The sequence below is a fragment of the Opisthocomus hoazin genome, chromosome 10 (assembly GCF_030867145.1).
Source record: "Opisthocomus hoazin isolate bOpiHoa1 chromosome 10, bOpiHoa1.hap1, whole genome shotgun sequence".
Lineage (NCBI taxonomy): Eukaryota > Metazoa > Chordata > Aves > Opisthocomiformes > Opisthocomidae > Opisthocomus > Opisthocomus hoazin.
The window spans coordinates 23541282-23568972 of record NC_134423.1 but is presented as its reverse complement, the minus strand read 5'-3'; the positions used below and the strand labels follow the sequence as shown (position 1 = coordinate 23568972).

At 46.6% G+C, this 27691-nt stretch overlaps 1 protein-coding gene across 2 annotated transcripts; it reads right to left on the bottom strand.

The window, feature by feature from the left end:
- Positions 1–99: 99 nt before the first annotated feature.
- Positions 100–27155, bottom strand: MTHFS (methenyltetrahydrofolate synthetase). 2 transcript variants are annotated; one of them, XM_075432137.1, is made up of 3 exons: positions 27073–27155; positions 23146–23410; positions 100–913 (listed from the first exon to the last, which is right to left on the bottom strand). In XM_075432137.1, the coding sequence occupies exons 2-3, from the start codon at positions 23354–23356 to the stop codon at positions 690–692; spliced, it is 435 nt and encodes a 144-aa protein (XP_075288252.1). In that variant the 5' UTR covers positions 23357–23410; positions 27073–27155; the 3' UTR covers positions 100–689. The 2 variants fall into 2 exon arrangements, with proteins under 2 accessions (XP_075288252.1, XP_075288251.1); XM_075432136.1 differs by lacking the exon at positions 27073–27155 and adding an exon at positions 26808–26992.
- Positions 27156–27691: the final 536 nt, after the last annotated feature.

Below are 27691 nucleotides of genomic sequence, written 5' to 3'. Positions count from 1 at the left end.
AAAAGAGCTGTTTTTCTCCAGCTGGAGAACTCAATGACTGCATTTTAGACTACATTACAATCTTGTATTCACATAAATGAAAGAACCAGACACCAAAGCTACGGACGCAAATCTTTTTTTATTAACAGATACTCCTTTTATTTTAAGACAACTTCAAGGAGCCAAGTAAACAGCAAAATTATTGTATACTCTAAGATCAATTAAGGCCTTTGTCCAATCACATTTTTTCCCAGCTTACTACAGGACTTATCCAGCATTTTCTTGTTTTGCTCATGGATGCACATAATATTTAAGTACTAAGAACTTTTACCATAACAAGTCTCTAATTCCAGAATGGATCAAGAACTGCATTAGTAGACAGTTCATTGGAATAATAAAACTGTTAAATATCAAGTAGCTCGTTCCGCAAAAGTATGATGATAAGAAATGGTCCTTGCTGTAACAGCCATACATTCTTGCTTCTATTGATTCTAGGATAAGAATTCACACAGATATTTGCTAATCAGAAGCAAATCAATGCAATCTTCACTACTATTACCACATTTACACTGTTTTTTTTCCTTTTCATTCAAACACAAGTAGTGTATTTTATTGCTCCCGAAGACATATATGACGATTAAAAAGTCATGATTGATGGATCTGACGTCTTTGGTTGGTCACTCTGAAGGTGGGTTGGCATCAAGATACTTTCAGCAGTCTTCATAGAGGATTTCATCTACTTGGACATCATTTTCTGCCACAGGTACTGATTCACAGATCTGTTCCCTAAAAGCCAAGGCGATCGTGTAAGGCTTTCCACTGGGATGTTTCATACACCTTTCAAGATATGTATCATAATATCCTTTCCCTCTTCCCAATCTGTTGCCTTTTTTGTCAAACCCAAGGCCTGGCATGAAGATAAGGTCAAGACCCCCTGTAGAAAAATGAAATAAACATTAGTGGATGCACTGTGGATTTCCGGATTGCTTGGCTACATCCACATAACTTCAGACGCATGCAAAAACGCAAGCTTTGTGTTTTGCAAAATGCTTCCCTCTCTTTGATCAGATGAAAAATACTTTGAATACTAAACCTGTAAATTTACATTTTCATCTTATCAATTGCATACTAGATCAGCCTCAAAATAATTAGACCTTGAAAAGCTAGAAGGAAAAAAGCTATCTTATAACAGATTTATTTTATCATTTTAACCCCACACTTCCAAATACTAATGATTATGACTCTAAATCCAGGCAAAGATTGAACTCGGAGAAATTAAATGCAGGAGGAATCAGAAAATCAAATGAACTTCAACATCAGACACAAAAATAGAAAAGGAAAAACGAATAAAAAGAAGACACATAATAGAGAGAGAGAGAACATCTTCTTGACACAACTGTAAGATGCCATGAACCTTCACTCAGCCTCCCAAAACCAAAGAGCCTTGAATACAATATATTCTGAAAGTGGGTATTTGCCCTCTTACACCAAGATCAAGATTTGAAGGCTTGTCTCTTTGTGATGTCAGGTTCCTCTTCTCCCCAAGGACTTTCTTCCTGAGCCTCCAGCAATTTTCACTGTGTCTCCAGCAGCACACACAGGCTTTCAGCTTGCCTGCCCTGAATATCCCTTATTCTGGAGGGACGTATGGACTCCCCAAGACTCAGAACTGAGATTGCCCTTGACTGGAATTCAAAATTAGTTAAAAAACTGAAACAAGCTGCATAAACTGCCAATCATCTGGACAAAAGAGACCCAACCGGCTGGTGAAACCCTGACAAAAGAGCCCACCAACCAGCTCCTGATAAAAAGGGAAGGTCAGCTATGCCCTTTTTCTTGCTTTGTTTGTACTCTGTGAACGGATGTGGAGCAGCATCACGCCAGGTAGTCAACTACAATTTACACTTGGCTGCCCACTTGTTCCGGGAGTTGATTCACATCGCTGCCAGGCAGGCAAAGGAGACCGGCTGCCACGCTGAGTGACGGCCGGCCGCGGAGCCAGCCAGTGTGCAGATTCCCATCACTTACGCGAGGCTGGTTCGTTTAGTGTGAGAAGTCTTGCAAGGACATCCTCTAAACAAATGAGCTTGGCTGGCCTGGAACTGACTGCTGAACCCAGGAACATCCCACTTACTGGTTTCACAACGCAAAGAAAGTCTTTCATTACTGTAGCAGACAGACACTTAAGGAGAGAGGGCAGGAACAGCAGCGGAAAGACAGCGCAGACCAAAACACAGCTGACACGAGTCTGGAAAGAAAGCAAATACTGCGTCTCAGCCCACTGCTTCTTCCTTCTTACAGGACCGGTACCCAGCCTTGAGCAGCGTTTCTACAGATAGCTTCTGCTCCTTCACCTGGTCTAGCATGTGTCACGTATTTTTCTGCTTTTCCTACGGCCAGAACTACTCTCTCCTGGCATTTTGGATTGAACTGTTCTCACTACATTTTGCTGAGGAATGATGCCCACCATTCAAGGAGATGTGTGGGAGCATGTACTGGAAGAGCCAGAGCTAAGCAGGGTTTTTCAGTTTCCAGGGAATCCCATCCGAGATCACGTATCAACTCCAAACTCAGCCTGGAAGAGCATGTTGAAAGTTCACATAAGATCAACTCATTTGCATGCACGTTCCAGGTTCCTGGAGATTTCCTTCCACTGTTCATCATTCAGAAAAGAGCCATGAATGTGAACACCCAGCCATCATGACCTGATGACTTAATTAGAACACAAATGTAAAATATGCAAGACAATGCAGTGTGAGATGCTTAGAGAAGATCAGTCCTGCAAATCTGGTATCATACAGTTAAAAAACATGTTTTTTTTTAAAGGAGTCAGGCAAGTAAGAGGCGGGAATTAGCCAAAGGGCAGACCACAGAACATTACTGATTGAAATAAATGGGAGTCTGGGTGTTTTACCACGCTGTAGTCAACTTTTGACTCATAGGACAGACAAATGGCAAATGGCAAGCAAAGAGCAAAAGAGGCACGAAAGCAGAAGCATGGGCTCACCTGAAAAGAGATGCCTGTTTTACGGTATCATCATGTACATCATGTTGGACGTATCACGCCACATCTCCTCAGTTTGCAAGTAAAAACACGCATTTGCCAATTGTCAGACCTATGGACTAGGACCTAGAAAGCAGCTGATCTTCTCCCCGTTAGTGTGGTCACTAATAGACTCTGCAGGTCAAATCCTCCCCCAGTTACTCGTGTACTCACTACTTCTCCTCTCCGTGATGTGCCTGACATCGTCTTTGCACAGGTATTGAGGTGGTCCAGAAACCACTGCGTACCAAACACTAACGATGCACCGAAAGAAACACACTCTGCCTTACACATTTTTTCAGCTGTCCTCACTTCATGTGACTTCCATGGCAAAAAGCAGGAAACATTTGCAGTCACTACCGTGGACAGGTACGAACACACACAAGGGGCAAACCTGCAGAGCAAAAAGGTGCCTTTTTCTCCTTACATCTGTATTACAGACAAGAAGATGACAAGTCAGGGGAAGCACGAAGGAAAGAGGGAATTGGCAGGAACCGTGCAGTTTAACTGATAGCACAGGGCACACTCGAGTGAATTTAGATGTATTAAAGCACCGTGTTTTCTTCTCGGTACTCTGGAGAAACAGAGTCTGTTTTAATGCGTCAGTTCCTCTACAATCATGGATTTTTTTATGCTGAATAACTCAAAAAAGCTTGTGCAAATCTCAGTATGAAAAATGATGCTGTAAATACTTTAATAGTTACCCTTATATTTTTCTTCCACTGGAGCACTGCAATAATGAATCCTCTGACACACAACACACTGTCCAATATCCACGCAACCCACACTGCACAAGATTTAAGTAAAACGCCAAGCAAGACTTTCAGGAGAAAAAAGACCCAGCTACCCCGTAAGGAGCCTGAAGGCAGTTCAAGCAGCATTAGCCCCAAAACCTACCCCGGGAGCTATGAACAGCAGAGTGCTGCACGGAGAAAACGCTTCCCCACCATGTAACTTGGGGAGCAACAAAACCTCTTGTGGTGCCTGCGGCAGCGCGGGGGAAGAGCTGTCAGAGGATGAGAGGTGACACACAGATGGGACCAAGATTGCAGACAGATGAGACCAAGATTGCAGACACGTAAGATTACTATCAGCAGTGAGCGTACATCAACAGGATGGCAAGTGAGGGTAGGAATGTCTTACCCCTCTTGGCACAGGGCCCCAATGCTCCCAGGCCGTTCCAGTCCTGCTGGACCACTGGTTGCCACTCAGGATGCCCACAGGCTTGCTCTTTTCCTACATCCTACTCCCTCTGCTCCCAAAGACCGCTCTGGGAAATGGCATCCTTGTCCCCGAGAAGACAGAGCAAGTACTCGCGCATCAAACACGCATTGGTTTTTAGTGCCTCCTAAGAGAGGTCTCACGTTCACCACCTACTTCTGTCCCTCTCCTTGTAACATCCCATGTCCCTGATGTGTCTGTAGTCGTTACCTGGTGGTTCTTGGATCCCCGAGGGTCCTGTGACTACATGCCAGGAGCCCCGGAAAGCACACCCACAGTCAGGAGGCTTTTGCTACAGGTAATCCATGTTTCTCCTGCAATATTTACATGTGGTCTGCAAACTGCTAAAGGCTAAGAACACCATCTAAAGCAACAATGTATTGCTCCAGTTTCTACGCAGAGAATATCAGTGTTTCTTACACACTTTAATTAAGCTACTGGGTATCCCAATAAGGCTGGCAATTGTGACGACAGTCACCTAATACTTGCTATATCTATGACATGAGCTCTTGTGGCCACAGGTCCTTCAACTGTGTAGCACCGCACGTGAAATAATATACCCTGACTTCTCTATCAGTGTGGGCATACAGCCATGCTGACACGGCCACACAGGTTTCATTTGAACTGCTCAATACAGCAGGGCCAGAAAACAAACTGATTTACAGGATCACAGGTGGGCAACACTGTTTCGTTGCCAGCGCAGCGCCTGGCACTGCCGGTCCAAGGGACACTCACGCCAGCTCCAGGGCACAGGATTCCCACCGGCAACAAGGACAGAAGAGTACAGGTCTGGCTCCTTCCACCCTGTGCGGTCCTCCGACACCAACAGAACTGGTTCTGCTCCTCGAGACACAGCCACAGGCCTTCCTGCCACATGCCGGAATATGCAACACAAACCCTCAGACTGATGCTATGAACATACTGCTGTGATGGTCTGCTGCAAGGTGTCATATTATTAAAGGTACTACAAACTGGGGAAAAGATAAAAAAAACAGTATTGCCTTAGGGCCACAGAGACATCATCTGAGACCAAAAAAGAAGAGACCAGCCACGTTCTGTGTAGTGCGGACAGGACTAGTCTGCGCTGCTTAGCCCCGAGTTATTTAGCAGCGCAGATACAGTCATAACTTCAGAACCTGCCGTGTGGGTGTGCAGGCACACTCTGCTGGCACTGACTCGCATACATCTATGCAGACATACCTTATGTCACAGGGAAGTGAAATGACTTGCCCGGGGACTCAGGAAACGTGTGGCAAAACTACATGCAATAGGCAGGTGTGCAAGCTGCGCGTCCCCTCATTTAACCAGCAGACCAAAACATTCGCATCCCCTCTCTGGTGTTTTAAATAGGAATACACGGTTTCGCTTCCTCTAGGCAGCTTTGGTGCATCTCCTCAGTTCGGCAGCGCATTTCTCATTACCCTTCATGATGGTATCGGGTTTGCTTTGTCCCCCAGGGAAGGATTTTCTCCTTGCACCTCATTACCTCTCTTCTCCTTAATCTGATGTTCCTATTTGAAATGGCATTTTCAGAAGTGTTCTTGACAATGGTTAATTATAGAAGAGTCCATCAAACTGCACAGATACAGGTCATGTCAAGACTGCCAGGAACTTGTCCTGCTGTCAGAAACAGTGGCCAGCATGGCCCCTCTGCTCCCAGGACTGCAGAACTCCACCAGCCTGCTGCCACCCCCCACGTGGGGTCACTCCTCTGCCTCTGTGCAGCCAGACGCTCCTCATGGAAGATGAAACCGAAATACTCTGTCATCGCACCCTCTCATCCCTCGCCACCACTTGCTTTGTGGAGACAGTAAAGCGCCTGGGGCCCATCAAAGAGGGAGCCAGGACCCTTTTGATCCTCGCCTCCAAAGCACTCACAAGAGGAGGGGCAGAGGCCGAGCTGCAGCAGCTCCTGTGTCCCTGTAAAGAACGGCAACGTGCTCATAAAAACCATGCTCGCAGCACAGACGCCTGCTGAGCTCAAGCCTACAAGAGGTCGACAGCGATCACCTCTGCATGCTCCCGCCGCTGCTCCCCACAGCAGCGGCTGTGCAGTCTTCTCCTGGCAGCACGGGAGCTCGGGCACCGCTGGCTCCATCCCCACGAGGACGGCTTGATCCTCCCAGCCCTGCACCTTGGGCAAGAACACGCTCTGCAGCGTTGGGTTTTCCATGTACAGCTCGCTCTGCGCCGCGAGTCGGGGACTGGCCCTGCTTTGCTGGGATGGAAATGATCACATAAGGCGCAGGACCAGATGAACCAGGACCAGAACAACGTTCTGTTTAGAGGAAAGCAGTGTTGGTGGTGTTATGAACGCCACAAACAATGTCAGATCAGTCTATGCACATCCTCTGTGGAGCTGACGAGTATCTGAAAGCTGGTCATTTAGAAGGAATGAAAGCTTACTTCGGTCCTTTTCTGATCTAGCAAGGACCACAATGGAGAAAAAACCAAAATCCTTCTGCAGGAAAACCTTACCTTTCTGAATGAAAAGGGTGCAGTAACCATCTGCTGCCTCTGCATCTGCTACCCCGGCACAGGGGAAAAAATTAACTCCATCATTTGAGCCTAACACTTGAAGTATCATTCTCGGCGACATGCAGGGTATGAGCCAGGAAGCTGGAGTAACTCAAAAAATTCTAATTAATGGCAGAGTTGTTACTGTACCTTTAATTACTGTCAGCATCAGCACAGTTGGGCCCCTTGGGTAGGTGTTAGCCTCTCAACATACACTTTATAGGGCACAGATCATCATCTTGTTCTGTATCTACGCAGCACCTAACACTGTGGTCTGGGGTAATCACCAGACCTCAGGGAAAACAACTCCACAGAAGTAAATATTTCAGTTACGCTGCAGCAAAACAAACCCCTTCCCCTTTATGACTAGCGCTGAGCCGTCTCCCTAGAATGCCATGGGTGCCCCTCGCACCGCTCCTGAGGTTGCTAAGAGCTTGGCATTTCCTTCCAGACAAAAATTTTCTGCCCTTTGGAAAAAACCTGACCTTGGTTTCGAGCGCAGCATCTCTGCTATTACGTGCTTGCCTTGGTACAAAGTCAAAAAGGGAAATGCCAGATCTGTTCACTGCAGGCCTAGCCCACACCCTGCCGAGGTGCCTGGCTGCTGGAAGGGCTGGGATTGCTTCCAGAGGAAACCAACTCCTTAGCTCCACGAAGCCCCGGGGAAGCCAGATACTGTTATATCCCCAATCAAATGAGCAAGGAGCAAAAACACCACCCCTTGCTGAAACTGCTCAGCATTTGAGAAAAAGTCATTCATCGAAAACCAATGATGCTGCCTTCTTCCAGTAACACAGGGGATGGCAGACACAAACAGCTACTTTGGCTTAACTTTGCCCCAGCCAGTCTGCTAAAACGTAAATAGAATCCCTTGAACAGCAAGGAAACTCTTCTCTGGGAACTCCTGCTTGCTCTCATGATATAGCCTTTGAAAGTCAGCATCAGAAGCTCAGCATGAATCCTCATCTCCTTGGAAACCTAAGTTACAATGCAAAGGATCAGATCCTCAGTTACCGTAAAGCAACGTTGCCCCACTGACTCCCCTCTGCACTGACCTTGGGAACTACACGGAAAATATCCCGAGTTATTGACATGAGTTTCAGAAAAATCAATTCTTTTCTCTTGTAAATATTTGTTGTTGGTTGTTCATAAACAGCTCTCCTCTAGCGCTTTTCTACAGTGCTCACTCTGCAGTCTCCTTATGATCCCAGTTACCTAATAGGACTAAAAGTTGTGTTTCATATTAGATTGAAAACCCAGCTCATTTTAAACCACAGCCAGTAGCTTTTCCTCCAGGTGCTTCCCCTGTGTGCGCACCTTGAAGCACGCACTACCACATCACTTCAGTAGGACTCACTGTTTTCCAACTATTCATAGACACCTGTTGCTTTGGAAGAAATACCAGAGAGATGCTTGCTTTTTACCCAGCATGCACTAGCCAGGCACAGGAATCAAAAATCAAAGTATCGCATCCAAATTCCACCGCCTCCATCCACGCTATCCTGCCATGGGGCACACCGCGAGGCTAATGCTCACCTCATCCAGGGAGAATTGCTTTTAGCACCAGGGGCAATCACTTGCTTTATTTTCATTCCTATTTGTGGATGGGAATTGCAAGCACCGGGAAGGTTTTGTGTCCTTTTGTCTTCTAAAAATCTTTTTACCCTCACCCATGCACACCCCTAACCCACCCAACCGCCCTCTTACATCCACACAGACGCCAAGCAGGCTGTCTGCTCTGCAGTCCACGCGCCCCAGGTAATTGGTCCACTAGCACGACTGAGACAGATTCTGTTATTACTTCAGTAAAATATTTTGCAGAAAACAGAATCATCAGCAGAATCTACAAACAAGCACCGAGCAACTCAGCGTTTATCTGTCTACTCATCCATGTCAGTGCTTTGTGTCAGCATGAAACATTCGTCTCCACAGCTCACACCTGCCCTCCTGAACTACAGCATAATAAAAGATTTATACTTCTCCCTGAGAAGCTACATGATAGCCATCAATCACACACGTTTAAAACAACCGACTGGCAGCCACTCTCCCATTATTAAACCTGCAAAACACACTAATAAAGCCATTTGATCAGCTCCTGCACTACTAAGCTGAGATCAAGCAAACACCCTCCTATTCTGAATTCATTTAAAACAAAATCTTCTAAATTTAGTGCCAACGCGTTGAAAGGTTAAGTGCACTGCACAGCATCGGCTGTACCACATCAGTCCTGCGCAAGCAAACCTACCCTGCTCCACAAATAAAGATCCCTTCATGTGTCATCAGGGAAGCTACTATATAAGGCTAAGAGCCGTGTTCAAATTCTATCTGGTTTCACCCTGTGGGAAGACTGTGCGAGGCTATAACCATCACACTCATTTCCCCTGAGGTTTAATCTACAGTCAGCTGAGGTCTAGTGTCTCATTTTCAGAATCTGCCAAATGTACCTAAAAGAAAATTTGAACAAGTACTTCGTATTTCACTATTATTCATCAAGTCTGCGTAAGCCCCGTAAATAAACCATAATCACTCTACGCCACCTACAAAAAAGTCTCGTTTTGCAAATTCAGAGTAAAGGCAGTAATTGCTTAGAAAAGTTTTAGTTGTCAGTCTGTGAAAAATGATTTACCTGCTCCTGGTATTCAGATACATGAGCAAAGTTAGAACAGTTTGATTGGGAAAACACACACAACGAAAAATGTTTGGTTCAAAGGCTTGCACCTTCATTCTCCTGTGATTTTAAACCACCAGAATACTCTGAAACCAGACACACCAAGGAGCAATTCCAAAGACAGGAGAAACGGCACTTGAGCCACTTTACAGCACATCACCACATCTTGTTAAACCAGCAAAGTTTGACCGCAAATCTGCTTCTTTAGAGAAACTCACGAGGCATTGGTGCTGGAACTCTTTCTGTTGGGATTGCCAAAACACTGCTGCAGTCTAAAACACTCGGATCTTTCTGTATCTTTGTGTGTTTTTATGTGAAATTCTTTAAGATCTTATCAGCTACACCTCCCATAGTGTTTAGCTAAGCGTTTATTTAGATAGTTCCACTTCATACATCTGCATGTGCACTACTTCATTTCTTCACGCTTGGTCCTCTTTTTCATGCTGCTGTGTGGATATTTTTACATCAAAATATGACAGAAGTGAATCATTTGGGGATTTTTTTCAATACATCATGTGTCACTATCAATATTTCCAATGGCCTTTGACTCACTCAGCAGATAACCTATCGTAAAATTCGCAGAATTGCTTGTGAAATATAAACGGTTAAGACATCAGCTTCTTCACCAGTGCACAAACCTGACTCCTGTAAGGAGTTACACCACTTGAAGGGAACATTCAGCATGCTTACGGGCAGGATTTACTGAACGTGTGGAGTCAGCTGGTTTGGTGGTGATGGCACCTTCACTGTTAGTGTCAAACGTGTTAACATCACAACTGCTGAGAAATCCTGCTTCTTCCATCACAAGATTTTCTTTTCTCTTTTTAAGCTTGCACAGCTTAAAAAACGATGGTCCCTGGAATCTTCTACCTCCATCACTCCAACCCCTGATTTTTGGAGACATGAGGCTGGAGCACTTGCTCTCCTGTGTGTGTGACAACACTGCCTGGATAAGATTTTAATTACAGGAAAACAGCCTAAATGACACCAGTTCTCCACGGTAAATCTATGGAATGCTGACACCTGCCGGCAAAGGGCTTCATGTCACTCCCGGACAGGAATTTGCCCTCCATCTGTGCCCCCAAATCTGATTCCCATCTCACATGCACAAAAGCCAGCACAAGCAGGAACTGAGTCCAGTTACGATGCCAAACATGAAGACCAAGAGCTATCCTTACACCGTGAAACAGCACCATGAGTCTCCTGCTCCCTGAAAGCCAGCGGCGCTCGGCCAGGTCCAAGGAATTTCCCACTCTACAGGGGAAACGACATTGTATTTGGAATCTCAGCAAAAACAGTGGGGATTAACTGTGCCAACAAGACAAATCTTTGGTAGCCGGGAAAGTGCTGACCTGATTTAATAGCTGACTAAACTGGCAGAAAACCATTCCTAGGAAAAAGGAAGAAAAAAAAGTAGTCATTTTCTGCCAGATTCATGAGCTGAATCTGCTCAGCAGTGAGTACTGGAGATGGAACCGGGATTGGGAGGACGAGGGGAGCACAGGCCTAGAAGCAAGAAAAAGGCAGCAGGACCATGCCTTCTGGCATCAGCTGGCTGCTCGCAGGGCTCAGCTGTCTCACCAATCCCCATCACCCCATACAGGTGGGCAGCAGGAAAAAACTTCCTCTCCTGTTCTCCACATTGTCCCAATCATGCGTATAAAGGTGCCGAGAGGAGCTTGGTGCTGGCTCTTGCTTTCCAAAAATGAAAATAAGGTGATACAAAAATGTCTGTTTGGATTAGTTTCTGCATCCAGAGACACCTGCACGTTTGCATTTCCCCTGTACAGGTTTGCTGTGCAGACTCACGCCACACTCCAGAAAAGAACCTAACCTCTCACTCGCGTTTGAGAGACTCCTGTCTCTAGGAAACAGTATGAAGAAAATGACAATGCTACTGTTCACATTCACTGCAGCAAACTCAGCCCTCTTTGAAACAAAACACTGGAGAGTCACTTGCAGTGAATGTAAAGCCCTCGCCTATGTCGCTTTCACTTCTCTTTAAACTTTAATTGATTACAGCAGAAGTAATCTATTTAGTTGCTTTGCTGAGTGCAAGGAGAATGTTTTCTGCAGATGGCAGACATGGATGTGACACTTAAGATGATTACAAGGAAAAGCACTCTTTTAAAGTCTTAGTGAACTTTATGAAAGCAAAAAGCTGTGGTGCTCCCAAGCTCTCAGCCCACCAGGTTCACTGCAGGATGCCCTGGCACAGGTGGGATTAAAATTAAGCCACACTGTTCATGGCTTAGTCTGCACCACGGAAATTCAGGACATAAGGACACCAAAGGGCATTACAAAGCGATGCCACATAAACACATCCACTTTTGCATTTCAGAGCATTTTTCAAAGCCTTTCAAAGAAAAAGGCTCTTTGTAATCATGCCATACCTGTTTCTGAACAGAAGCACTGGGAGAAGCTCAGCTACAAGTCTCTGCACTCACCTAGCAAATTGGGTGCTGACTGTTATCAAGCTGTTTCAGAGAGCCGTGGAAGCTGGTGCAGACATCAAGGGGAAGGGCAGGCACCGGCTGCAGGGCTGAGCAGTCCCAGCGCCGGGGATGCAGACCCACATCTTTCAACTGAAGACTAGGATGCAGGAAAACCCTAAGGGAAACAGTTGCTAGCACAGCTGGATCCAACACCTGACATATTTTATTTCTAAGTGAGCATTTTCCTAGCTGTACTTGTTATGGAACATGCCAGACAGAAATGTAAAACTATTTTATGGATCTTTAATACTGGAAAAGGCATTTTTGTAATGATGTGTCATTGTGGGATGTCTGTGTGGAAACCAGTAAAAGAGATCTGCCCAGTGAGCTGATTTGAAAAGCAGTGTTATGGTAAGAATTAACGTCTACAGTGTCACTACATATATGTCACAGTATTTCTTTACCTGTGCACAAAATTTTCTCTCGGGCATCTTTTCTCCGAAATAACATCAGAGAGATTGCAAAGATTGAAAGAGCAATGGCTGGAACTCTAACAGATCTAGAAAAGCTCCTATATGTGAATAAGAAAATGGACAAAGTTTGACAGAAAAAAAAATACAATAGATATAGTAAGGTTTAACTAAACAATGAACAATAAAAAGCAAATAAATGAAACATACTTCTTATCATAGAAGAATGAGGTCTCACTTGACTTGAAAGCAGTAAATTTAAAATGAATACAAGGAACATATTTCACACAGCACAGGAACATAATATAATATTAACATAATATGGAACGTAATATTTCACATTACAACTAACTAACCAGTACAGCTCACAGCTGTCAGAAGGCAGCGGAGCCAAGGGCTTAATACAAATAAAATCAGTTGCTTAGAGGAACGCTTCGAATGCCCACAGGTAAAGAAAAACCACAGCCTGTTTGTAAGGGGACAAGCCGGGGACTGCAGCTGCAGAGGTAGGAAGAAATTTCATTTTTTGCTCCACAGCTAAAAGTTGTGAGATTTCCTGACTCTGGTAACAAACACACGATGCTGGATTGCACGTCCAGTGCTCTGATGCTGCACCATGTGAGGGGAAGCGTCCTCACTCCGCAAGAAGACTCATCACCAGAATGTTAACGCTTCACTTGCACTGAATTTCTTCTCCTTATGCATATCACAATACTATGGCTCATTGTCTCCAAGCAGAAGTTCATTCCAAACTTTAAATCATTTCATTAAAAAATAAATTACATTAAGAGCTAAGGCTTCAATGTTCAATTTTGTTTCATGCCATGCTCTCAAGTCTTCTTTTTTATGACCAGTGTATAGAGATTTTAAATTATAATCTATCCCTTGACATATATTGTATCGTAAGTTTTAATCAAGTCTCCCAGAGGAAAAGAAAATCTACTAGTACCCTCAATCACTTCACAATCTTGTTTGGGGTATTTTTTTGTTTTTTTCCTAAGCAGTATTATTTAACATCTCTGCTTTTCACATACCCATATTTCATTTATTCCAGATACATTCCAATCTGCATATATCTCATTTAAATATTCACGGTTACCCCTGAGCATTATTTACTACATGTCTTTTTTCAGAAAGATTAGCATCATTTTGTACGGTCCCATTACGCCTTCATGTACAGCTATACAGCATCTAATGGAGCTGAAGTAGCGTATTAGACCTTCCCTGTGCTTCAAGACATAGCATTTTCTCCTCATGCTGTTTTAATTTCTAAACTCTAATGTGCCTCATATTTCAAAATCCTCCCATTTCTGGTGCATCTTGGGGGGGGGGGGGGGGAGGTCCAACGCATTATCTTTTTTCACATCCCATTTTACTCCACAGCTGTAAGTTAAATCCATTCCTCTTAAGACTGTATTGCCACTACTTCAGTCACACTTCTGAAGAACTGTGCTAAAATTTGGAATATCTAGGAATACTGATGGCATCGCAAGGCCATCAGTCCTGGCAGCAAATGCAGCCTCTTTGAATCTATGAATAAATAGCAGGAGTTTAAAGACAGGTGAAAAAGAACTTCTGCAGATTAAAATGTTTCTGCAGGGCAGATCGCAATGGCAGAGTTTAGAACAGGGCTAAATGGTCACTTCAGGAATAATTTCAGGAATAATTTCAAACTACTTGAGGGTGCGTGGAACCGTAGCCTAGAGGCAGCCAGCATTCTCCTTGCAAGAGGGTCACACTTCCCGGCATAAATCGCCCTCCTCAACCAAATGCAATCCACGTGGGTAAGCTGCCCCCGTCTGTTTCTCCTACCAGCATGTTACTGCACTTTCTGTCACAGCAAGTCTCCAAGCGTTCTGGAAGTTTTTAAGGGCAGAAAGATAGAACTACCCAAACCTCAAAAGCCAACATCCAAAGGGTTATGTGAGAACGGAGCAGCTAGAAGTTGCTGCTAGACGTAAGTCAGTATTTCCTCACTTTGTTTGAAATTTGGATCTTTCCTTATTATGAATAATAAATATACTGTTATTCAAAGTGTGAATTATCTAGTTAACATTTCACTAATTACCTTGAAGGTACAACACAAATACCGTGATTGGTAGGCCACCAAAATTTCCAGTACCGAAAATACCGGAAATTTCCAAACTAAATTATAAAACACAAGTTCAGTCTTAACATATTCATTTCTGGGAGTTAAAATACATTATGCTTTAGCCCAGCAGCAGCAGATTATCCAGCATTCCCCATTACATGTAAGATGCTATATTTCCACGTGCTGACATTTTCCAGCCCATGTATTTACACCAAACTGAGGGGGAAGTTGTGTTTCTTTTAGTTCAGGTAAAATGGTTCACTGGTTTCTAAGAAAAAAGCTGGCAAAAAGCAGTGATGAGGAAGCTCCAGGCTTTGAGGCAAGAATTCCAAACCTTGCTCGTAGTACCCCCTGTGAGGTGACGTGGCTTTCACCCGGATAAAATCCACTTGAGCTGGGCTTACACAATGCTGTGAATGTCCACAAAGCTGCCGTCTGCCCAGGCTCCAGGAAGACGTGTCGGGGCGAACACGGGGCCTCTTGGAAGATGCCACCCTCTCCGTGTCGCTGCTGGAGTCACAGCAGCACGGGTGGCCCCACGAGTCTCTCCAGAAGCCAGTGCCAGCTTGCAGAGGCCGTTCCCTCCATCCTTGGGGATGCTCCCACCCCACACACGTTGCACTGATACGGCGGCACGGTAAACCAGATCCACCCATCCGGGTTAAAAATATCCCAGCCAAAACAGGGTGGAGAGAGGAGGGAAACACCCTTCATCCAGAGCAGCAAGCTGATCCGGTTTACCACAGAGAGGCAGGAATACGCTGGGAACATGGGGAGGGAGAACTCCTTAAGCCAGTACTGCCGCACAGACAGCGCACGCGGAGCTGCAGGCTCAGCTCCTGCTCCCAACTCCCGACTGCGAGCACTCAGGAGCACTTTCGTTTCTGTGGCTGCTCCCAGTCCCCCTGGCTGGGGCAAGACTGGGAACCGAAACATGGAAGGAAATGAGGACTGAAGTTTCACTAAGGCTTTTTTTGGCATGCCACCGGTTTACGCAACAGCTCATCGTCAGCTTCCTACCAGCCCTTCAGTTGCATCAGTCCAAATCTGTGTGGTGGCCCTGTCTGAGAGAAGAAGAGCCTTTTATTGGTGCTGGATTACTTCTAACTGAGACTGGTTTCCCAGTATAGCTCCCAGTGTGGCCACAGGAGCGTCTGTGCTGGCACAGGAGAGGAGGGGTGTGGACAAAGCAGAGGAGAGAGGGCAGTGACTTATTTAATCAGGCACTGCCCAAAAGAAACAATCACAAAACTCTGTCTTTCGTACTGTTTAGTACAAAAAGCACTATTTAACAGAGAAGGAGTTTTTCTAAACCAGTGAAAAAAATGAAGTCAGCACAGTGGGGAAGGAAATGAGTAAATTGGGCCGGGGAATCTCGTACGTCTGGAAGCAGACAAGTGAAAGAAGACCAAGCACATGATCTCCTCCTCCCCTTGGGCAGGCACAAGCTATTTCTGTTAGCCCAGCTGGCCCTGAAATGACAAGCTGGGACTGCGAGCAGAGGAACTGGGGAACACGGTCAGGAAGGCCAGGGAAGGACACTGGGAGAGGGCAATTCAGATAGGCTGGGCAAAGAGCAGAAGGATGGAGAGGGGCATTATGGTGGCAGAGAAACTGAAGCTTGGGAAAGGGGGTCTAGCCCCAAGGACGAGACAAGTCTGGGAAATGATCATTTTGGAAGGAATGGAGAAGGAATCGTAATGTTTGGAAAAACAAGCAAAAGAGTCTGCATTTACTGGGGGCAGCTCCTCTGCGCAGCCCAGGCTGGAACCAGGATCCTCAGTATCTGCTCTCCTTCACCAGCAAACACCAGTTCGTATCTTTAAGTCATTGAACAGTGTAGTGACAAAGAGCCCATACAGAAAGGATGACCTCTGTCTCCATACCAAGGTTTGAATAATGCAGACTAAAAAAGGCCTGCAGCTCTAACTTGAACAACAGGGAGAAAACAAATGACTGAGCGCATGCTCATTAGCGGCATTACACAGAATCACAGAATGGTAGGGGTTGGAAGGGACCTCTGTGGGTCATCTAGTCCAACCCTCCTGCCGAAGCAGGGTCACCTACAGCAGGCTGCACAGGACCGCGTCCAGACGGGTCTTGAATGTCTCCAGAGAAGGAGACTCCACAACCTCCCTGGGCAGCCTGTTCCAGTGCTCCGTCACCCTCAGAGGGAAGAAGTTCTTCCTCATGTTCAGACGGAACTTCCTGTGCTTCAGTTTGTGCCCATTGCCCCTTGTCCTGTCACTGGGCACCACTGAAAAGAGCTTGGCCCCATCCTTCTGACACCCACCCTTCAGACATTTGTAAGTATATATTAGGTCCCCTCTCCGCCTTCTCTTCTTCAGGCTGAACAAGCCCAGCTCCCTCAGCCTCTCCTAGTAGCAGAGATGTTCCAGTCCCCTCACCATCCTTGTAGCCCTCTGCTGGACTCTCTCCAGTAGCTCCTCATCTTTCTTGAACTGGAGAGCCCAGAACTGGACACAGTACTCCAGATGAAGCCTCACTAGGGCAGTGTAGAGGGGAAGGAGAACGTCCCTCAACCTGCTGGCCACACTCTTCTTGATGCACCCCAGGATCCCATTGGCCTTCTTGGCAGCCAGGGCACACTGCTGGCTCATGGTTAACCTGTCGTCCACCAGCACACCCAGGTCCCTCTCCGCAGAGCTGCTCTCCAGCAGGTCCACCCCAAGCCTGTACTGGTGCATGGGGTTATTCCTCCCCAGGTGCAGGACCCTGCATTTGCCTTTGTTGAACCTCATCAGGTTCCTCTCTGCCCAACTTTCCAGCCTATCCAGGTCACGCTGAATGGCAGCACAGCCTTCCAGTGTGTTTACCACACCTCCCAGTTTGGTGTCATCAGCAAACTTGCTGAGGGTACATTCCAACTCTTCATCCAGGTCGTTGATGAAGAAGTTAAACAGGGCTGGGCCCAGTACCGACCCCTGGGGGACACCACTAGTTACCAGCCTCCAACTAGACTCAGCGCCGCTGACGACAGCCCTCTGAGTTCTGCCATTCAGCCAGTTCTCAGTCCACTTCACCGACCACTCATCTAGCCCATACTTCCTGAGCTTCCCTAGGAGGATATCATGGGAGACTGTGTCGAAAGCGTTGCTGAAGTCTACGTAGACAACATCCACGGCTCTCCCTTCGTCTACCCAGCCAGTCATGTCATCGTAGAAAGCTATCAGATTGGTCAGGCATGATTTCTCCTTGGTGAATCCATGCTGACTACTCCTGATAACCTTCTTTTCCTCCACTTGCTTCATGATGGCCTCCAGGATAAGCTGCTCCATCACCTTTCCTGGGATGGAGGTGAGGCTGACCGGCCTGTAGTTCCCTGGGTCCTCCTTCTTGCCCTTTTTGAAGATTGGAGTGACATTGGCCTTTCTCCAGTCCTCGGGCACCTCTCCTGTCCTCCAGGACCTCTCAAAGATGATGGAGAGTGGCTCAGCAATGACATCCGCCAGCTCCCTCAGCACTCGTGGGTGCATTCCATTGGGGCCCATGGATTTGTGGACGTCCAGATCGCTTAAGCGATTCCTCACACAGTCCTCCTCGACCAAGGGAAAGTCGTCCTCTCTGTAGGCTTCTTCTCTTACCTCCGGGGCCTGGGATTCCTGAGGGCCAGTCTTAGCACTGAAGACTGAAGCAAAGAAGGCATTCAGTAGCTCTGCATTCTCCGCATCCTCCGTCAGCAGGACACCCGCCTCATTCAGCAGCGGCCCCACATTGTCCCTAGCCTTCCTTTTGCTGCTGATGTAGTTGAAGAAGCCCTTCTTGTTTTTGACATCCCTCACCAGCTTCAATTCCAGGTGGGCTTTGGCCTTCCTCGTAGCATCCCTGCACGCTCTGACCACATTCCTGTACTCTTCCCAAGTGGCCTGCCCCTCTTTCCACATTCCATGGACCTTTCTCTTCCATCTGATCTCCGCTAGAAGCTCCTTGTTTAACCATGCAGGTCTCCTGCCTCTTTTGCTCGATTTCTTTCTCAGGGGGATGCACCGCTCCTGAGCATGGAGGAAGTGACATTTGAAGAGCGACCAGCACTCTTGGACCCCCCTGCCTTCGAGAGCCCTGGCCCACGGGATTCCTCCCAGTAGCTCCTTGAAGAGGCCAAAGTTAGCCCTCCTGAGGTCCAAGGTTTTGATCCTGCTTATCGCCCTGCTTCCTCCACGCAGGATCCTGAACTCGACCATTTCATCTCTATGAGTCTATCTCCGACCTTCACATCCTCCACCAGTCCCTCCTTGTTTGTTAATACAAGGTCCAGCAGAACGTCTTTCCTTGTTGGTTCCTCCACCACTTGCATTAGAAAGTTATCATCGATGCTCTGTAGGAACCTCCTGGATTCCGCCTGCCTAGCTGTATGGTCTTCCCAGCTGATGTCAGGGTGGTTGAAGTCCCCCATGAGAACCAGGGCCTGTGATTGTGAGGCTGCTTGTAGCTGCCTGTAGAAGGCCTCATCAATTTCCTCCTCCTGGTCAGGTGGCCTGTAGTACACACCCACCGTAATGTCACCCATGTGAGCCTGTCCCTTAATTCTAACCCACAAGCTCTCAACTCGTTCCTCATTTGCCCCCAGGCCAAGCTCAATGTATTCCAGTTGCTCCCTCACATACAGAGCAACTCCCCCACCTCTCCTTGTTGGCCTGTCTTTGCTAAAGAGTCTGTAGCCATCCATGACAGCATGCCAGTCATGTGAGTTGTCCCACCAAGTTTCTGTGATGGCAACCAAGTCATAGCTGTCCTGCTGTATAATGGCTTCCAGCTCCTCCTGTTTATTGCCCATGCTACGTGCGTTGGTGTAGACACACTTGAGCTGGGCTGTCAATCTCACCCCTGACCCTGGCATACCAAGCCTAAGCTCATCCCTAGTGAGCTGGGCGATGTCCCCTTCCCCCTTCAAACCTAGTTTAAAGCCCTCTCACTGAGCCCCGCCAGCTCGTGGCCAAGAATCCTTTTTCCCCTTTGAGATAGCTGCGATGCACCTGTCATCAGCAGGCCCATTCGTTAACAGCAGGGACTGTTCATCTTTTGCGCCTTTGAAAGAGCCCAGATCATTGCTTATCTTTGGATAAGCCTAGATCCAACAGGCAAGGACTATGTAATAAAGTACTTCAAGACTGGGGCAGAACTTACACAGATAAAGAGGCTGAATTAAGTTTGCACACACAATTCCGTGTCTTGCATTTCCTAGGAGAGCACCTCAGAACCCATTAGAGTAAGCAGATTCAGAGCCACAATCTCCAACAACTCTTCACTTTTCGGTCAAAGAAAAATATCTAGGCCAAACCCCTTCTCCCCGTCACCCAGTTGAATGCTTTAAAAGTTGTCTATAATTTATTGCACACCTTCAACTACTACTCAGTAGTTCAGTTCAGTTATGAACATCTAAGCGTAACATTTGCTCAGGTCCAAGACTTCCAGCTGAGATCCCTCAGCCCAAAGCTGGCCACCTGACTCCCTTCAAAGAAGCCACCTCCAAAAATTTTACCATATGGAGATACTCAACGCAGTCAATTTTTTCAAGTCTCAGTAAGAATAATCTAGTTTTTGGAGGAATAGCTTAGCTTTTCACCCATAGTTCTTGGAGCAGGTTTAAGTAATAATAAATAACATTACAAATGAGGAAACCCATGTCCAGCCCGCTGAATCACACCGCCTCCCTAAACCACATTGAAATGAGAGCTGCTGGGGAAGTGTCCTTTAAATTTCTGTAGGAGTCGTGATAAAAAGCAAACAGGGAGCATGCTTTTATCTGATTTAGTCCTTCCAAAGTTGCGCAAGGTATCTACGCTCCTGTAAACAATTACTGCAACCCACCTGAACTTTCACCAGAAATATTACCTTGGACAAAACTCGATACCAGGACACATTTATGCTTCTGATGGGCAAGGATACAAATAGGAATCGGTACCTATTAAGAAAATGTATCACTGGCTTGCTCCAAAAGTTGTCAAAATCTTTCAGCAGGTATAGCTGGAAATGAACCAAGTCATACACCTACATACACCCCTACTCCAGACAAAATACCCGAACTTCTGCCTTTGTTTTCTCTGTTACTGTGTCCATTCAGCCTAAAGAAAGCGACTTGACAATTACTGTCACCCATGCATGGTAGAGAAGATGACAGACTTTTTACTATGAAAACCGCAGTGATTGTTGTTTATGCCAATGCAGTGTACTGCGGTGTACTGCCAAGAGGAAAATGGGCAAACCTCGATCCAGCAGAAAAAGGACCGTCTCCAAGAGGAGGCGTTTGTGTCTGTTTAACGTAGCTTGTGAGTACTACCAAAGACCGAGAAACTCCATGCACAAATTCTACCTACTCTCATACTTGAGCTATTCTTCACAATAACCATGCCTGAAGTTTTAAGGACAGTGTGAATTCAAGATTTTTGTCATGCAAAATGAATACACTCAGAAGTGACATGACTTATTTATGTACCTGCAGGGTTTTTCTTGGAAATTACATAGCAACTTATGCCAGCAATGGGAACATTACTAATATAACACCATGTTATCTCCTCATAACAATGTAAATGCCTCAGATCACCACAGTATTTGATAACATCACAGAGATAAATGTTTCATCCATGCATAATTCCAACAATGGAGGATGGATGTAGTAGCAAGGCAATTTGCATTCCTGCAAATGTATCAAAGTTCAAAAAATATAATAACTGACACAAAGAAACATAGCAAAAGGAATTTAAAGACACACTGAGGTGCAGTGTGTGTTTCTGTGGGGACAAATTGGCGGTGGGGAGGGGCAGAGGGGGTGCTCTGATTATGCAATAGTGAAAAAAACCTAAACTCACTCTCTAATCTGCAAAAACTGTCCAAGGATAAAGGAGCAAGATCTGACTTCTAACCCAAATCAAATTATTCCGGAGTACAAACAGACTAAAACTGAGCTTCAGGCTGGAGAATCCTGACACGTACATACACCAGTCGTTACACCTGCCAGTTGTAGCTCTCTCGACACCTCTCTGTAGGCTGCTGTAGCTCTCTCAGCATTGCTCTCTGCCCATAGCCGTGCCCTGGCACCGAGAGTGAAAGAGCGGCTCCAGAAGCAGCCAGGTACCAACTCGTGCTTCTGCTTTCCTCCACCTTCACCGCCTGGCACCTGGGCTGTCCCCAGCTGGTACATCCCGGTGCGCTCTACTCCAGGTACTCCTTGCTCCCATGATATCTAAAATTGTTGCGTATTTACTGTGTCATCTCTGCAACAGCCTCATTAAATTCAATTAACAGCAGCTCATCAGTAGTACAAAAGTTTGTCCCGAGCGTCTGAACTAAGCTCAGTCAACAGAACTCTAGATATTTTAAGGGTTACCTTCAAAAGCCCCTAAATCTCACCGATACACACAAATTTTTGAGAAAAATTAGGAAAACAAGTAACAGTGCTAAACATTAAATGTAAAGAAGATGGCTGTATGAAGCAGTGAATTCCCTTGCTAGCTAAAATGTGGACACTGAAAAGATTCTGAATTAGGAAAAAGATAGAGAACAACAAAAAAAAAGAGAACCAAATACGGTGAAAATGCTGACAAATGGGGACTATGTAGCAGTGCCAATGCTCCCAGCATTAACTGTGTACATGGCAGCATTTCGGGAAAGCACATTTGCAACCCACAGCAAATACAAAATCCAATCAACCAGAGTCATACAATTTTTATGTTCTTTTGTCAAGAACTAAAAAGCTGGTAAGTCCATGAGGTGTGGAAGTCGGCTGCATGGTGAATTTCCACCGAGAGAACACTTTCCTAGACTGAGGTTTCAAGCATGAGTTCAGCATGAGTTTTCCATTAGTAACATGAAACATTTCTGCATGTGTTTCAGGAAGATATTAATGTGTTTACAAAAAGAACGCAAATAATGAATGGAGACACAGAAGAAGTAAGCTTATTTACAAGTCTGTAGAAGTCGGGGAATTTTAGATTAAGAAAGAGAGAGGTTATTTTGGGACCAAAACACACATGCCACTACCTAGATTTAAATGAACTTTAAACTTTTCAACCCTACAAAGAATCCAGTGACTTAGATGGCATTATAAGATCAAAATAAAAATATGAGTGAATAATGATGGAAAATACTTTGCAATATTCATCCAAGCCTAGAAGGAAGTTCTTTTATTCTCAGCCTAAGGTCTCAGTCCAGAGAGCTGTTCTGCATGGGCAGGCTCCGTATCAGCACTGTGATTCATCCATGAAACACAATTTGCAGGATCAAAGATTTCAGAAACTTCTCATGTCAGTCTACAGGCATCACCCAAAAAGTTCCCTACTTTTCTGGCAGTGGAAACTAAAGTTCCGAGTGCATCCTAAAACCGTGAATCTCCTATGACTTTGAAGGGCAGCCCAAGCCACTCCCAGCAAGCCCCTGTCTCCTTCACCAGTGTCTATGTTACACTTGCCGCGACTGCACTGAGGGTGTCCATGAATTGGACCAGGGAGGTGATTTATCTGAAGGCCTTGGTTTCCTTCAGCTGGATCAACCGTGCAGTTTTGTTCCTGCTCGGCTGGCGTATCACAGGGGTGGCACAGGGTAGAGAAAAACAGGCAAGAGAAAGTAGCATCCGCTTGCACTGACTTAAGCACCTCTACAACATGTAAAACCAACGCATAATGTTTCATTTCACTCTTGCTATCAGATTATTTCCAAGGTTACTCCTGCTCAACCACCCCACAACGCAGGAAGAAAATACTCACCGCCAGCAAGAGCCTCCTCTCTTGCAGTGTCATCATCACTTGGCTGAAGGATGTTCCAGGATGTCAAAGCAAGTGAAGAAATGTCTTCAGCTGATGATAACTTCAGCATGTCCATGTGATTGCTGTGAGGCTTGTAACGTGGGATGAAACACTCTTTGCCTTGCTTGAAAATATCCTTAATGATTTCTTCTGTCTGGATTTCATCTGGCATGCTCAGAAAGATTGCAATTCTTTTGGATCCTTGGTACTTGGGATGGCCAATCACCTACACAGGAAATGGATGCAATCAGTTGATGAAAAGTTTATGAAAAGATCGACTTTTTTAATTAAACACACAACTGGAGCAAAATATCCATTGAAGAGGGTAGAGAGACAAACTACCAGGCATCATAAAGAGAATAAACTGACTTTGTTTCCTACCCCAACATTTCTATCATCAGCAAAATCAAAATAGGCAAATTTTTGCACCCAGTAAACAAAACATTATAACACAAGTCTGGGCCAGCAAAAGACAATTTTGAAGACGATCTCCTGCACTTTTAAATATTTGTCCCATTTACTGCAGAAATTGCCAAATGCCCAGCATCACTGGAGAAAGATTCTGCAGGTCAGAACTACCAGCTTAAGCAAGACACGAGGGTTTTGCATTCCTTTTCTTCCACCCTCTTTATATGCTGCATCTCTCCTCTGGGCCTGGGTACAATGAGAAGAGCATCAGTGATAATTCCAAAGAAAATTAGCTTCAGAGCAGCTGACTGCAGAGCACAAAGTCTTCCAAGACCAGGTCCTTCTTTCTTTTTTTAACGTGAAGTACCTTCCCTACAGCAAGCTGAGAGATACTTCTTCAAACATCGCCTGCTTCTAATAGGTGATCTTATTACCCCACATTTTTCAGAGCTTGAAGGAAAGACGGCCTTGCTGGTTTTTGATTTTCATGAGGTTCTCTGTGCTGGGCTTATAAAAGACTGAATATAGGAAGGAAAATAAAAAAACGCTTATAAGGTGACGAAGCGTGAGCAGATTCATACCTCACTATGTTTCTGCCCCATTCCAGATTGAATTCCACATCAAAAATTCGAGATGAGGTTTTTAAAACCTTGTCTTCTCGTTCTTTCATACCTTACACATTTTGTTCCTTATATCTGGACAAAACAAACACAAATGTGTCCCTTCTCATTTAAATGTGATTTATTCTTATTTTACACACTGGCAAAAATCTGTCAAAACCACCAGACAATTCAGAAGCCGTGCTCACCCCTGGAACAGCGAGCACCAAGCCCTCTGCTCTGTGTTTGCGTAACTGCAGGGTAACTCGCCCTCCTGAGCTTCTGCCTTTGCCCTGGCCCTGCTTTCAGAGATCAACGCCCCGATCTGAATTGAGATATGGTTCTCACTCCTATTTTTTTCTTTCATTCCAGGACAAGAGTTAAAAGCCCAAGTGAAATATTCACAAGATGGATATATTTTTGTAAGGAGAAAACAAACAAACAAAAAACCCACTCCAGACCAAATTATGGTCATGTGTTGCTTGGCCACAGCAACATCTTAACAATTCAAAATCATATTTTACTTCCTCTTGTAATTTGCCCAACCTTACACATGGATTTTTCCAACTAAGTGATTAAGCTCTTAAACAACAGAATCTCCATGGTAGCTTTTGTTTGAGAGAACGGACTGTTCAGTCCAGTCGCAGCCTCCTGACAACGCCGGTGATTCACGCCGCTGAGGGCCTGCAGAGCTGAACCTTCTCATGGGTTTGGGGAGCAGAGGAACCAAGACACACACCTCCCCCTCTCACAGCGGCGCTGTGGGCACCGTGCGGGGCTGACCTGCTCCGACGTGTCCAGGGACACGTCGATTATACCGTGTGCAGAAAAAAATGAGGTTGAAGACGTAAAACCACACGCTAGCAGGAAGACACAATTTCGGATGTTTTCAGAACTGTGAAGGCGAAGCTGCTATGACTCGGAGCAGTTTCTGAGAAGAGTAAAAAAATTTCCACGCTTAAATATTATCTACCCTTTGTTCACCCGCTGATGGCTATTTTTGGAGAATCAGAGCATGCAAACAGCATGACTTTAATCACGAACATAAACATTAAAAAGAATAATCACCCAGAAGCTAATTAAATACTAGTGGCTAGGTCAGCCTGTGAAGCAATTTCACTTTGAATTTAAAGATCCTTTTGAGATCAGATTTTATGACTAAAAATATTTTTCAGGTGTTATAAAATAACCTCCTCACTTTTATTAGCTGCAAGCACTGATATATGTTATATAGCTACGTTTTCGGCCTTACATTGTTCCAAATATTTTCTCAGCATTTTCAAAAATGTCTTCATGGCGGCTGCAGTACCCTCCCGTAAGGAAGCGAACTCTGCTTTCTGCCACTTGTGCAATGCCACTCTGTCTCAGGCAAACTCAGGATTTTCAGATTGTGCCAGGTTATTAAAATGGCAAGGTAACATCAATTCAGGTGTCACCTTTCCCCATGCCTTCTTTTAAGCAAAACAAAAGCTGCATCTTTCCACGTGCTCTCGCCGGCAGAAACGAGTGCTGTTGCTGAGTTCAGCAGCAGTTAGAGAAGGGCTGAGGGCTCCCAAAAATCTGGTACCGCATGGGCTAAGTACTTAGGAAGTTTGGCAAAGGACTCTGCCTTTTTGGAGAGGATGCATGCTGGTATTTTCTAAAAAATTGAGAGATTTAGGTCTAGGTTGCGCGATTACTAAAAAGCATTATTGTGATAGTAGGACATCACTTATGTATTTTTTTTAAAAAAAAGCATTCCCAACAAAAAAAAAGTTAACGTGAGTTCCAGTTAAACTTGCTATGATCTCAAGTTTCTGTGCTGCCACATCCCGCCCATGAAGTGGCCACACAACTAGTATTAAGTGAAATCTATAAAATGATTTGAGATCCTCCGGTAGAAGACTAACAGCATGAATGGAGATCACCTAGAAGCACCCGCTGGTGCTGCAAAAAAAGAGGCCTGTGCTCTATTACATGCAGTGGCCGCAAAATAAAATTTCATTGCGTTTATTAAAATGACACAATACATCTCTCTAAAAACTTTGTGACTCAAATGCGAATGGGGCATTTCGAAAGTACCCGCCAGTATTCCGCTGTGCTGGGACACGAGCCAGCCAAACCCCGCTTCGCACCTTTTAAAATATAAAAATTATATTATAACTGGGGTTGCGTGGCGGAACCACCCCCACGAGCCGCAGCGGGGAGCGGCAGCCAGCCAGCCAGCCGAGCGGGAGGCCAAGCGGAGACGGCTGCTGAATGCTGGTCCGTGTGGCCGGGAGCCGGCCCGACCACCACGCACCCCCGCCCGCAGCCCCGCGCCTCGGCCGCGGCCTCCGCTTCCACCGGCACCGCGACGGCCCCGCGCAGCCGCCGCACGCCCAGGCCGCGGCTCCGTCCCCGGCGTTGGGTAGGGGCTACGAGGGGGAAGGCGGCGGCCGGGCGGAGCTCGCCCCCCGCCCGGCGAACGGGCTCGGGGAGGTCGGGGCAGCGGCCGAGGAGCCGGCGGGTCTCCCCCCCAGGTCCCCACGGAAGTCCCCGGCGGGCTTCCCCGCGCGGGGCCGGGGCCGGGCCGCGCTCCTCGGCCCCCCCGCCCCCGGGCCGCTCTTCCCGGAGGCAGCCGCGGCCCGCACCCACCTTCCGGCTCAGCAGCCGGGCCTGGCGCTGCCTCTCCGCCGCGCCCAGCGCCCGCAGCCGCGTCCGCAGCTCCCCTCGCAGCGCCCGCTTTGCCGCCCGCACCGCCGCCGCCATTTCGCCGCCCTTCCCCGCCGGCTCCATGCGCCCAGGCGGCCGGGCCCGGGCCGGGCTCCCGGGGACGGAGCCGCGGGGTCAGGCGGGCGCGGGGGTGCTGAGGGCCGGCCCCGGGCTACCCCCACCCCCCACCCCCCTCGGCAAGGCCCACCTTTGGGGTTTTTCTGCCTGGTGTAGAGGGCAAAGAATTTCCCCTTTCCTGATTTTGTTGTCGAAAGGGAAATTACGTTCCGGGAGGGATATTTTACCACCCAGTGGTTTCATATCCCCGCGGCTTATAAATATCTGCAGGGTGGGTGTCAGGAGGATGGGGCCAGACTCTTTTCAGTAGTGCCCAGTGACAGGACAAGGGGCAATGGGCACAAATGGAAGCAGAGGAAGTTCCGTCTGAACATGAGGAAGAACTTCTTCCCTCTGAGGGTGATGGAGCCCTGGCACAGGCTGCCCAGGGAGGTTGTGGAGTCTCCTTCTCTGGAGATACTCAAGACCCGTCTGGATGCGGTCCTGTGCAGCCTGCTGTAGGTGACCCTGCTTCGGCAGGGGGGTTGGACTGGATGACTGACAGAGGTCCCTTCCAACCCTGACCACTCTGTGATTCTGTGGCACCTGCCGGTGGGCCTGGGCATGGGGGAGGTGGCGTGAGCCGCCCCGGCCGAAGGGACAGGCTGGAGGCTTCGTCTTGGTGTGTTGAACAATCCAGCCCACCTTGGAGGGCAGGAAGGGACATTTCTGTAGGGGAGTAGTTGTTTTCGTACACCTGTTCTGCATTG